This window comes from Rissa tridactyla, chromosome 5 (genome assembly GCF_028500815.1).
Source record: "Rissa tridactyla isolate bRisTri1 chromosome 5, bRisTri1.patW.cur.20221130, whole genome shotgun sequence".
Lineage (NCBI taxonomy): Eukaryota > Metazoa > Chordata > Aves > Charadriiformes > Laridae > Rissa > Rissa tridactyla.
The window spans coordinates 41,480,770-41,494,120 of NC_071470.1; the positions used below are offsets into that span (position 1 = coordinate 41,480,770).

General features: G+C 48.3%; 1 protein-coding gene across 15 annotated transcripts in view; it reads right to left on the minus strand.

The window, feature by feature from the left end:
• The window catches only part of DCTN1 (dynactin subunit 1), an 86,518-nt gene that overhangs the window by 48,481 nt on the left and 24,686 nt on the right, over positions 1-13,351 (minus strand). For all 15 annotated transcript variants that reach the window (XM_054201783.1, XM_054201785.1, XM_054201784.1 and 12 more), the window contains 3 exons: positions 11,161-11,409; positions 6,704-6,782; positions 2,648-2,679 (listed from right to left, as the gene is read on the minus strand). In XM_054201783.1, the coding sequence (XP_054057758.1) occupies positions 2,648-2,679; positions 6,704-6,782; positions 11,161-11,388 (339 nt within the window). In that variant the 5' untranslated portion in view covers positions 11,389-11,409. The remainder of the gene's footprint in view (positions 1-2,647; positions 2,680-6,703; positions 6,783-11,160; positions 11,410-13,351) is intronic.

A 13,351-nucleotide genomic window follows, 5' to 3' on the forward strand; every position in this document is an offset into this window, starting at 1 on the left:
GCTGCTCGGACTACAAACCATTCCAGCATCCCCTTCAGCAAACCACCTCAGCACCCTTTAAGAGGTCCAGACGACAAGTGATGCTGGAGAACGCTTGCCCTGGAGCTCAGGCTTTGTGCGAGGTAAAATTGTGCCCCGGGCGTTCGTTTGGCTCCCATCGCTGCAGCCTCTCTGGGAGGAGCGGGGTCTCTGCCTCCTCAAGAGGCAGCAGTTGCTTTTGCTCCCTTCTGCAGTGTGCTGTTACCCTGGCTCGAAGCCCGACTCTTGTGTTTGATCAGACTTGCTCGCAGGAGACTGGGACCCTTCACGGTGTCAGCGTGTAAAGGACTGAAGTCCTGCAGGACCAACTCCAACCCGCTCTGTGGATCCTGCATTAAACAGCCATCCAGCCTGCCAGCTGCACGTTCAACAGAACAAAGATACCTGTTTGGGCTGAGCTACTGGGGAAGTGGCTCTGAGCATTTGTCTTTCACCTAATTTCCATGTTTCCCAGCCACAGCAGCTCCTGGGAGGAGCTGTGTAATCCAGGAAGGCAAACAGCAAAGCCCAAATTCGCCTGTTTCTAACACACAAGGCAGAAGACAAATCTGCGTATGCCCATCACAGTGGCATCACTCAAGTTACCTTCGGGAGCCTGTCACACCACCACTGGTATTTAAAAGGTGGCAGGATGTTAATTTTGAACTCTAGCATTTTCCATAGTGACAAATCAGACCAAACGCCCCAGAGCACAGCAGCGCATCAAGCAGCAGCATCCCCAGCCCAGAACAGCATGGACCTCCATCGGCCAAAACATTTTGCTTCCAACAGTGGCCAGCACCAAATTCTCAACCTCTTACGCAAAAGAAAAAAAAAAAAAAATTGTGACTCTTGCAGCCAGAAGGTACCATTAGATATTTAGCCTGGGGTTTCTTAAACCTTTTGGGTGCAAACCCTTTTGGTTCATCTCCTTTCCTGCAACCTTCTCAGAATGTGAGCAGCATAAAGAATTTAGAGAACAATTACTATTTTAGCATCCTGATTTCATGAACTCTAAGATTTTTTTTTTCCACTTCATAAATATTTTATTTGTCTTTCATTACAAATGTTCTGAAACAATTTTGAAATTTTTCTTGCAATGCTTCACGACTCCCTTTTGCAGCCTTTATTTTGAGGAAGGGTAGTCTGGTCTGACCTCCTTTACAAGGCACGCTGCTCGGTTTCACCTAGCAACTCACACATTAATTCCAGTGTATAATTAAAGCAGGAAACTAAATGTTATGCATCACAGGCAGAGAACACAAGGGGAAAAGATGCCGCCAGTGCCAGGGGCCCTGGAATGGAAAAGGCCAATCAGACCAGACGCACCGGTAGGTAAGTCGTGCCCCCCCTCAGCAGAAAAAGGCACCCCCTGCAAAATCTGCTATATCCCTTTAACATGAGGTGGGGGGTTTCTTTTCCACCCTCTACTCTGGCACTCAGCTTGACACAGAGTGCAGTCAAGGCACAACCTCCCAGGCATCTGAGCCCGATTAACCCCCGGAGCACCTCAAAGTGCCTGTCCATCACCCATTTCCGGCTGCGGCCAGATTCTGACACCGCACAGTCTGACCAGGACCCGCATACAGCTCTGCATCGAGGTGGGGGAAAGTTTTCCCACCTCAGTAATTACGTGAAACTTCAACGCATGAGACTGGGCTTGCAAGCTGCCCTAACACAGAACCGCAGGTGTCACACATACAAGAGGGCAATATGGAAAAGCCCCTTATCTCCAGAGAAGCTGTTTTCTTTTCCACAGCTGCCTACACCCAAGACGAACCAGTCCGTCCCTGAGAAACATCCAGCTTCTATCCCAAAGCACACATAAACCAAACTCACTGTGTCCCCAGCACCACCGCAGATTCCTCAGTATCTATATACGTGCATGGCCATTTTTGTGGTTTTAACCTTAAGTATCTATTTAATTGTGCTTGTGTGGGGGTCAAAAGTATTTGAAGGTAAGTACCCGCTCCTACTTTCTGTTCCTTAGAAAATACCCATCACATTTGGATACAGCATGTACCCATTTATACCTCAAGAGCCATTGAGATTCCCGAATAAAGTTACTCAGAAGTTTACGCTGTTTCTCTGTAAGCCAAACGTGTAAGCCAGAGGAAGCTAACTTCAATTACCCCAAGGAATATGCTCTTCCTGTGGGATGTAAGGGTCATTACTTAAAGGAACACAGCCAAGAGGCATGCAGGGCGTGAATGTTGTAACACTGATTGAAATTAGATTAAAACGTGTAATACAGGAAACTGTACTGGGGTTTTATTCCTCAGTAACTTACTGATTTCTGGTCATTACTTGAAAATTACTTTTTATACGGCCCTGTTTCCCATGGGTTCCAGAAGAAATGCACTTTACCACAGGCATTTTCATTATAGAGCACTGAACTGAAAAGGGCTAACTAAGACAGGCAAAACTCTGTCCTTTCCGTGTCTTTTGTGTATGTGTGTGTTTCCATGTGCTGCTCCTGCAGGGTTGAAAAATGGAGCTTTTAGAGAGGTGATATAAGTTAATGAAAAGTCAGTAAGAGCGGCATGTGCAAGTCTGCCTCTTCCACTAATCACACGCTGCAAAGGGAATTTGTTTCAGCGGCTTGCAGAGTCACGGGCTCAGCACTCACCAGTTTGCTGGCTTTGGCGGCATCCAGGGAATCTGTGAAAAAAACAAAACAGAAAGAGAACCATGAGCTTTGGCCCAAAGGACGCCTCTGGCCTGACCCGCATACTGAGTACCTCTTCAGTCCAGCAAGCATCGAGGCATGCTGAAAGGACCATTTACGGGTGTTCTTAGGGAATTGGGAGTGAAGCAGAGACGAGGATAAACCAGGAAACGGTGGTACAATGGGGTACGGGTTTGGAGGAACAGGGACTCCCTTATTAGACCCGTTGGCACAGTTTGAGAAAGCCACGTATTCAGACACACGTGTCAGAACTAGGTCAGGCTATGCTGCTTTTCTTGAGTCAAATTACTGCAATTCAGAGAATCCTGAGTCGCCTTCAGAGCACTCTCCCTATTGGAAACACAAGGCAGCCTAGCGGTTCGTACCACAACATCTAATCATCTGGATTCCAAATGAGAATCTAATGCGAGTATCAACAGAAATACAGGTCCAGAGACCATTTACTTCACACAGCAAAATAAAAGGTTTCCATCCCGGTGCGTATGCGGTCAGGAACCTGAATGCGCATGAAGTTTACGTACAAGGGACCACTCAGAGACACTCCCAAACCGACTGGCTGCAGCTCTGCTCCCTCCGCTCTCCGCCTCAGCCCAGGGAATCCTGCGTGTCCCCTCCCCGAGCGGGGCATCCACAGCCCTAAGTGGCCTCAAGCTCAGCAGACGGTCCTTCCTGCTTCTCGGAGAGCAAACCTCCCGCAGCACAGGCGGCCACCAGGAACATTTGCCGACGATTCAGCTGCCGGCCTTCCCCGGATCGCTAAACTCGTGGGGTGCCGGCTGTTACGAGGTGCTCCCGTTTTATCATCCTAACAGAGGGCTGATGGAGCACACCGTCACAGAGCCTGGCCATTACAGCAGGATGTCAGATGTCAGCACCCAGCTAAACCCCACTGCTCAAACAAACTCACCCCCACCCCCCAAATTCGGGATTCCTCCCTCGTTCTCTGGGTCATCGGTGTGCACAGTTGGACAGCACAACGAGTGCCACCTACGTGAGTGTGGAGGAAACGGATCTTGGCTTATGTGCATCAGAAATGAAAGTAACCACTGCATTTAGCAGGTTTGGCTAAATTACATCCTTTGCTCCATTTCTGGAGATGTGGTAGGTCCACAAGCCGCTCACGGCCATGGGAGCTTCTTGCCCCCCTCCTCTCCCAGCTGCAATTCCACCAGGGAAATTTTCCATCTGTGGCACTGATCGCCCCAACAGCAAACACTGCAGAAGCGCCTCATGAATAAAAAAAACAGGAGCCACCTCCACCTTGTACCTCACACCTCTGCTAGTCTGGGAGAGGAAGGTGCTGGATCTATGGGAAAAGCAATCTGCATCACCCACCGCAGTCAGACTGCAGCAGCCGGCACTGCTGTTTCCATGGAAACTCCTGGCAAGCAGCCGCATCCGAGCGCCTGCATCCCTGCCAAGGAGCATCGCAGCCAACAAGCGAACCTGCGTGCCCGGGCTCCCTCTCCTCCCGCTGCGGGACCTCGAGGGAGCTGGCACCCCAGGGACCTGGCCAGTGCCCCTGCTGCCTGTCCCGACCTGGTGCTGCTCTGGCTCGGCCCCTTGGCTCACCAGTTCAACCATCAACGACCGGACTCCAGCTCGTGTGTGCACTCTGCCCCCGCAGGCAACGCTCCCCCCCACAGTACAAGTGTCACTTCGCCGTACTCAAGGCCAGCCGCGCTGTTGCCGGCAGACAGAAGTGGAAAACGCTGGTGACACCCATCCTGCAACGCCCAAACTTGAGCTAAATGCATTCGTTTCCCCTCCTGCACGGTGTTCATGGGCTCCTGCCCCGAAATGGGCTCTGAGAGCAAAAGGCAGAGGAATCAACGCTGATGCTGCACACCAGGAGGGGAAACCTGAACTTCTTGTGTTTTATTCATTTCCCTATTTGAGCGGAAGAGCTAGCAGGTGGGGAAAAGGGGCCAGAGCATCACCGCAGAAGTTCAGTGAACACTGCTGGGCAGCAACAACAAACTTCAGAGTGTACTGAGAAAGGAGAGACAGCGCTGAAAATATCACAGCGGTGTGCCGTGAGTAAGCAGCCGTACACCTCCGGATGCCGCAGTCACTGCTGGTTGCCCCAGACAAAGGTTTTAAAAGAACCAGAGACAACTCTGCAGTAGACAGCAGAGATTAGAGGCTTGGAAAGACTTCCACATAATGCGAGGGGAGATGGCACAGGATTTAAAGATTCTTCGGATGGACACACAGAGATGTAGTGAAATTAAAAGGCAGCAGCATTTGCTGAAGAGCCGTGCTAGACACGGAGGTTTGGTTTCTTGCTTTTTTCTAAAGCTACCTTGCCTCCATGTAGTTAATGTATTTCTGGTCCCTAAGTTCCTGTCTGCCGGCTCAAGGAAGCATCAGTTGCTATTGAATTCTCAAGACTTTAAGTAAGGGTCTAAAGAGCACTTGTCTTTTCTTCCTAGCTCCTAATAACTGAGGGAGGTGGAAAATGACAGCAAACTCACAGCGCTGGCAGGCTTGTGGCTTTTGCACAGGCTCAGCACTGTGTCCGCGAACACACATTCAGAAAGCCCAGACCTACGAAAGCAGTGGGCAAAAAATCCTTGCACGGCTCCACACAAGCACCTTACCCTAAACAAGTACCGAATCCTAACAAGGAAAACTAAATTTTCAGCTGTAAAGTCTCAATTGAGAAAGAGTGAAAAGATCATATAAACATTAAGGAATATTTTCAATGACTACGAATATCAAGCACATAAAAAGAGGAGGCTGAAGTTGCACACAAAGGACTGGGCTTTCTTGCACTCCGGAAAAAAAACCCCAACATTTGGACTAGTATACTAAGCAGAAAAGTTTCCATTTTTTTTGCATTAAACCCTCACCCCTAAATTAAAACTGGCTTGCTTTAAATGCTCCTCTGTTCAGTTGCACATGCTAATTGGAAGATCCAAAGCAGAGATGAATTAAAGTGGCTGGGCTGTGCCAAAGTCAAGCTCTCTGCAGCGGCAGTGAGCTGTTGGAGCCTGGAGCTCCCTTCAGGAGAAGGTGAAGGCAGAACGCCAAGGGACTTGAATGCCAATTCAAATTGCCCTTCCACTCGTGGGACGGGCAAAATTAACGTCTCACAGGAACATCCCCCCCCCTCCTTGGGCTAATCATCTCACCCCCCTTCTGATGCCTTCGGGCATGTTTCATGCAGCTGAAGGGTAGATTTCATTTTGCCAAGTGAAGGGGAATTTTAATTTCTACTGGCCAGAAGAGGGGAAAAAACAACAACAAAAAACCCAACTCTATTCTGAACCGCTAAGCATTCAACAAACGCTTCACTCACAAGAAATCCCCAACTTGGCAGACATCGCCGACAGGCCATCCAGGACAGGAAGCTATCAGAGCTTTTTCCGCAAGCTCCTAGGATCCCTAAGTGTACCGCTAAATAATTACCCAACAAAAACAGACCTCAACGGGAGGCAAGCCTGTCAGAAGGAAAAAAAGAGCAACCCACGAGGTACAAAACAAAGCGAGGTATTGCGGAGCAGCCTGACAAGGGGAAAAGCAGAAAAAATGCTCGACGCCGAGCAGAAAGCTTTCACTGCCAGAGCGGTGGGAAAAAGGCACAGCCTCGAGCGGCTAGCGGACCTGTAAGCTGCAATTTCACAGCATCAGAGCAGTTCAAGTCTTAATTCCATGTGCCCACCCCTCCAGGAAGGATTTCCCACCAGACAGACTTTCATGGTAAGGACAGAGCTGCCTGAAGCAACTTTTCCGTGCCGTTCTTCCTTCTGTGATCCCCAAAGACTACATAGGACCTTGCAGAGAGGACAATGGGAGAGGTGGATGAGCTGGGGTGGGGTGACCGTGTACCCGAAGCCGGGACAGAGCCCTGGGAATACCTGCTATCACCCCTTGGCAGCTGGCGCCCACCTCCCCAGCATGTGGACCCCCGACACACGTTCAGTAGTGGAACCTCGTCTGGTCCAGACCAAGGGAGAGGCGAGGTTTTGGGGCTAAACGGACAAGCCGTACCTCTTTTGGGGACTTTCAAGGCAGCAGATTCTGGTGTTTCTGGGGACGTTGTATCAGCTCCATCTTCAAAGACCTGGATCTGGGAAAAAGTATAACAACTATTATTACAAAAAAAAAAAAAAAAAACAAACCAAAAAAAAAACCAAACAAACCCAAACCATAAACAGAATGTGATGAGAAAACAGGTCCATTTTTGGCAGCAGATTTAAACAATACAGACTGCTTTTTTTTTTTTTGGCAAAGATTTTTAATTTAGTCATCCAAGCTCAGCTATCCAACCATCCTCCCTTCCACAGGCTTCCTGAAAACAACAAAATATTCTTTATTTGCATAAGGAATAAAGAATATTCAAGTAAGGAATAAAGAAAGTCAAAATTCAGGATCCGGTAGCCCAGAACACCTTGAACAGTCCCACGATCACTCTACACAGCAATCAGCTCATGAACCTTGGCCTGACAGTTATCTTAAGTTACCGACACTTGACAGATAACTCATTTTTTATTTTTCTGTGTGTTGTCTTAGGAAAAGTAATTTCAAAAGTCTTCTTTCTCTTCATAAGGGAAAGTGCTTTTCTCTGAAACAGAGAACTTCAGTGACTCAAAATGTAACACAGCCAACAGAGGAGGGTTTGTTTTGGTTTTTTAATCTGAAAGCTGCCTGGCTCTCTAGGGAACCCCAGGAAGGGGAACGCAGGAATACCTTCAGGTCTGAGCCATGTTAAGCTATCTAAGAGTTGAAGGGTTTAAAGCTATCTCTTTGTTAACTATTTTTGCACACACTTTTGCCTGATAAATACAGAAAATAACGCTGGAAAGGATTAGATTACCTCTTGAGAACTGTCCCTTCACCTTAGAAGATCAACACCACCTGAGTTCTTCCTGACAGGTATTTTCCCTGTCCCTTCCATGAAAACCTGGGAGTTCGGTTTAAAAATAAAAATAATCCGTAAACCTGTCACTCACAGGTTTCTATTTTGGGAAGATGCCCACGTACCAGAAACATATTCTTAAGCTAAAAGAAGAGAGAGACTGAGCAAAATTACGCCACAGAAATCATGACAGCTGCACCAACACTGAGAACACTCAAACCACAGCTTTAAAAGTGAGGACAAGGCAAGTGGCCCCTCAGATCATGCTGGAAGTGCGTCTCTGACACAGCAGCACCCGATCTTCAGAGTAACTTGGCAACAAACAGATTTTCATAATGTTTGCTAAATACAGCAGAATGACAAAACCAGACCCAAGGACTATGGAAACGGGATCCCGGAGGATCTGCTGCACCAGGTCGTGCAGAGGGGTTTATCCAAACCGAGGGCGGGATTTTGAGAGGTCTTGAGGTTTTCCACCAGGTACGACTCAGACTTACTGGGAGATGGCTAATGACAAGAAGGCGGCAGGAAAACAGAACAGGGCTTGCTTTTGGATTAGACTGGGGAAGTGCAACAACATACAAGATGTGCTGCAGAAGCAGATTTAAGCTGATGAGCTCCTCCGACAAGCAGCAGCAGAAAGGCAGCTCCGCTTGGTGTCAAAATCAATGATAATGTTTCCACAAACCATAAAAGAATACTCATGTTCAAAATCACTAGCCCAAATACAAGTCCCAGGCAGGCAAAATGTTAAGGCTGCCAAAAGATAACAAGCAAACACTTGCTCGGAAATGCCTGTCTGTGTTGACCCAGCTGCTGGAAACAGCGCTCCAGCCCTCTGCCAACTGGAAAACAAGCAGGGAGGGGATGGTCAGAAGCAGAGACACAACAGCCCCTCCGCAGCCCGCTCCTGGCGTGACACCCGCCCTCCACACAGCGCCATTTGAGCGCCCCCCGCTCAAATCTTTCAATCTTTGAAATGTTCCCATCAGTGCATTTTTAAAGCTCCGCAATAAATTAAAAGAATACTGCTAGGCTTTGTTGATGCTGGTATGACTGGTGCTTATTTTTTGAGATACGTTTTTAAGCGGAGGGGAGAACAGAAAGTTACTTATCTTGGAAATTCTTAAAAAAACACTTTACGTGTGTTTAAGGAGATGTGCTTGTATTGATGCAGGTGATCTGCTTCATAAGCAAGGAGAAAAACATTTCTTGTTTACAAATCATTTTCCCCTGAGAAAAATGATTTATTATTGCCATTCAGCGGTCTGACACCGTGTGTAACCACAGGAAAGCCACCCGCTATGCTGGGGAGACCTAGAAATGAAATATGGGAGGAAGCAGCAGACAGATTTACAGCAGAGAGCACAAGCAGAGCATTAACTCCGCTGAAAGGGAATCCTGCCATTTTCCATTTCTATCTTAAACCCAGTTCTTGAAAAATTAATGCGTAAACTGTAATGGTCACTTAGGTGACCGGCCGCTGATACCCTTTAGCAGCTTTCTCCACTGCCTCTACTGGTCTTCTGTTTTGGTGCAGGCTGACTCACCGGCTCACTAAGCTCTCGTGTTGGAAGCCCTCTGGGAAGCTATGCTCTGCAATAAGAGCTTGAGAAAAAGGCCGAAGAAGACAGAGCTGTGGCCCTGCGCCTGTTCGGCAGCTGCTGAACAAGGCAGGCACAGGAATTGCCGCAATCCGTGCTGGATATACTCCTCAAAGATTGCACTGCCCTGTGCTCACCAAGTTCACCTTTCACAGTTTCAGAGGGACAGTGAGTGCTACCGGCACTGGTGCATCTTCTCTGTACACGCACACCAGGGGTTTGCTCTTCACAGGGAAGAGTGGGCAGAGAAACTACTTACCATCACCGTGGAAAAGCGGCTTATTTTTAAGCAAACTGTGCGCTCCTCAGTTGAGGACACGCGAGAAAGACCCAAACCGTTTCAAAACCGAAATGAGGAAGGGGAAACGCAGCGAGAGGCGGCTGTTGGCCCCTTCAATGAGCCTCAGCCCTCCCGCACACAGCTCCTGCAACCCAGCAGGTTTTGAGTTCAAGCAGAAGACGCTACAGACCACCCTTCAGCTGGACCTCCAAATACCCCAGTGCAAAGCCATACACAGGAACCTCTGCACCACCACCCTGCCGTCACCAGCAGACGAGATGGAAATTCGTCTGAAAGGCCCCGAGTGAGCACATCAACACTGACCTGCCCACGCCAGCACCGTGGGACACATGTACTACTGCACGTCACCAGATGTCCGACGGGTGCAGAGGGCCATGCTACGCCTGGAGCACAGTAACTGCCTGCGTATTCCTCCCCTGGTCTGCCAGCACTGCCATTTTATTTCACAAGTGCTTGATGGGCAGAGACCTGCCAAGAGGCTGCCCTGTGTGCTGAGCTCCTCTCCAGCTACCCGCTCTGGGAGCGGAGCATTCCGGTCCCGCAGATCAGAACTTTCAATTGTAAACTTCTGCGCTCGCTTTTCCATCTGGCAGGCCAGGCTGAGCGATGGACCATCACCTCTCATCGGTGAACTGTTAATGCACTCCCTGACCACGTGGGAACTAAAGGCCCTTCTGATGGCCAGGACAGAGGATGCTGAGATCCACCCCAGGACTCCCACTCCTACAACCCCTTATTTCATGTTCAGCTTCCCCCATCCTTCCTCAGTCACCCACTGCCAATGCCTGGGAAGCCAGTCACCACGGCCGGTGGGGCAGCAGGAGGGTGTGCGGGAGTGGAACAGAGCGCTCTACACACTCTGCTGCCGAGATGCTGCAGGGTGGAACTTAAACCAGTCATTTTGTGCCAAGGAAGGAGAAAAGCAACTGAGTGTCTCTCACCATGATATCCTGCTTGGAGCACATCGACCTGTGGGACTCAAGAGAAGCGTCACTTTGCTACGCTTGCGCTGATGAAGATTACACAGGAGAAATTAAAATGCAAGAGACTTGTTTGTACGTAGCCAAGCTCCTAGTTCCTACCTACAACCCATCAAGAGCAAAATCTCAACAACTAAACCCAAGTCACGCTTTTTATACACTTCAAGGTAAACATTCTTCAATTAAAATTCTCTGACTTTACTTCCAGGTAAACACACAGATATGTGTCCCAAACTTCATCGGCTACAGATGATGCAGCCGGTAACTCTGAGGCAGCAGAGAACCGGCAGACTTTACTTTTCATCTTGGAGGCAAAATCAAACCATTCCATGCTCTCTGGAATTCACCACGCTTTTTTTCACCCAGTTCATCTGAACATATTTCATGATGATCCCATAAACCGGGCTAATCAAGGCACTCCATGAAAGGCGCAGAGAAGCTGCGTGTCAGATTGGAACAAACCCCAGCTCTGGTAGGAGCCCAGCCTCCAGGCGAGGCTTCTGTCTGCGCTCGGAGCTGTTTCTGTTCCCTCTTACAATGGAACATGGAAAGACCCAGAAACATCACTCTCTCTCTTTGTGAGAGAAGGAAACTTACTTTATCTCTCCCCACCTGGGTGCAAAGGGCCATTTTCCTCTATTTAACCAAGCAACCCGTGAGCCACACGCACCCCAGACAAGCCCAGCAAGCAGAGAAAACCATACCTGTGACTGCCGCACAAAAATGCCATGGTTTTCTTCACAGGTGAAGTATTTCCTGCCCTGCACGGTCCCGTCGTTCTTGCCCTTTGCTTCATCCAGGATGACACCGACCCACTTTCCCGTGGCGAAGAGGGTGGCACCGACATAAGCCACGGTACCGCGGTGCCCTTTCCCGATGACTTCAACTCTGGAGCCCACCTTGAGGGGCTTGCTGCCCGCTTCCACGCTCATCCTGGTGCCGGTGCTGGATGCCTGACAACAGAGAGGAGAAGCACAGCAAGTTAAACACAGCTGGTGCAACTAGATGGAGCCACAGTTCGGACATCGGTGTCTCATTCCCCTCCAGCACCCTTCATCCCTGACACTGCACGGGGCCACCCACAGCCCGAGGGGTTGGTCCCCGCTCACCTCCACCACCCTTTCTTTTTGGGAGCCAACAAAAGGTAATTCCTTCCACTATAGCTGCCAAACAGGCATCACAAACAATGGCAAAATCACCATTAACTACTACCCTTCAGTGTTTAATAGACACACCGGGCCCATAAACCAAATTTATAAGTTTTTTTATAAGCTTTGGGAAAAAAAAACCCACAGCTGTGAAGAGGCAGATGTTAGCACAGTCATATTTGCCTTAATCGACACTTCCTCTGTCCTTCTTTCATTATATCAGAAACTGCCTACAGCTTTCCAGCCTCTTGCGTTACACGCTGAGGAACAGAAACCCCATTTCTGAGCTAGTTTACTTTCCTACCCCTCCTTATTGTCAGGGGTTAAGAGGACCTGGTGGCCCTCCACTGGCTGCAGAGTTAGACCGACCACCCACACCAGTCTCCCACTGGATTCATGGGACCCCCCTCTGCACCAGGACTCCAGGGTACCCATTCTAACAGCACTTCCTATCAGGATACTGGATGAGCAGAAAATATTGGTGGTAAATGCACTAGGCTTTCAAATCATTATCACCATGAACATTAATCCGCATTTAAATTTCAGGGCGCATCATCAGATTTCAAGCTTGCCATCCCTGATGCACACCCCTCTGTTTAGGTAAAATTAACACATCAATCAACTCTTTTAGACCATCCGTAAGGCAATAGGTGTGAGGAACTCCACACTAAAGGCACTTGAGACCCTCAGTCTTAGTTTAACTGTAACAGAGTTTGTAATGGGAAGCCAGACAAGGAAGGCATTGGGATCTTTCCCCCCAACCCCAACACCTCCTCCTCTGAAAGAGGCCTGAGTGAAATAGATGAAATTTATACTATTTTGCCATAAAGCTAAATTAATTCCATATTTTTAATTGTTTAAAAAGTAATGCTATACTAATAGTGCCTCCGCAAATTTTGGCACCTTCAGAAGGCGACCACTTTTAAATATGATGAAGATGGGAGGGGGATGTTTGACTGTCTTGCTCGGCTGAAGCTCCATCGTTCAGCCTGACACTGCGGCGTTGTCCTTACAGCGGTCTCTAAAATGAAGCACGCTTGGCATTTACATCACCCCATTTGTCAGTAGTTCTGTTTATTGTGTAGAAAATATTTTGTTTTGATTGCTGCTGGGGCTGGCTTAAGTGAAAGAATATACTCTTTATTCAGATGAGAACAGAAGGCTGCTTTCACTCCCCCAAACCACGACACAGAAAACAGCCGAGAAAGGGCACTCTCAAGCTGATGGATGCGAAGACAAGTTTCAGCAGCAGCCAGGCGCTAAGCGGGGTTTTCTGCAGCAGCAGGTAGACCTCAGCCTGGACGAAGAACCCAGCGTATTCTGAAAGCTTCTGGCTGGCAGACGCAGAAACCCAAATCACCACGGTTAGCAGACAAAGCAACAAATTATTGCCTTCCTTTGCATACTGATGTACTGGGTTTGAATGCAGAATATACCCATCATGCTCAGGAGGTTTTGTGACTAAGAACTGTGATGCCAGTTTTCCCCACAAAGCTGAATTCCACTTTTCATCCAAAAACAATTGGCAGAAATCAAAAGCACAGAATAATCTTTTAATAAAAAAAAAAAAAAAAAAACAAAACACAAAATCAATCACCGCTTTCTAGCAAATAGACAAAAACAAGACTTCAAATCTAGAAACTTATGCTTACAGACTCAAACAAATATCAGCCAAAATATTGGATCCTTTCAGTTGTCAGAAGGACTAGCAACAATATTCTGCAAAATACTTGCAGATGTAAAATCA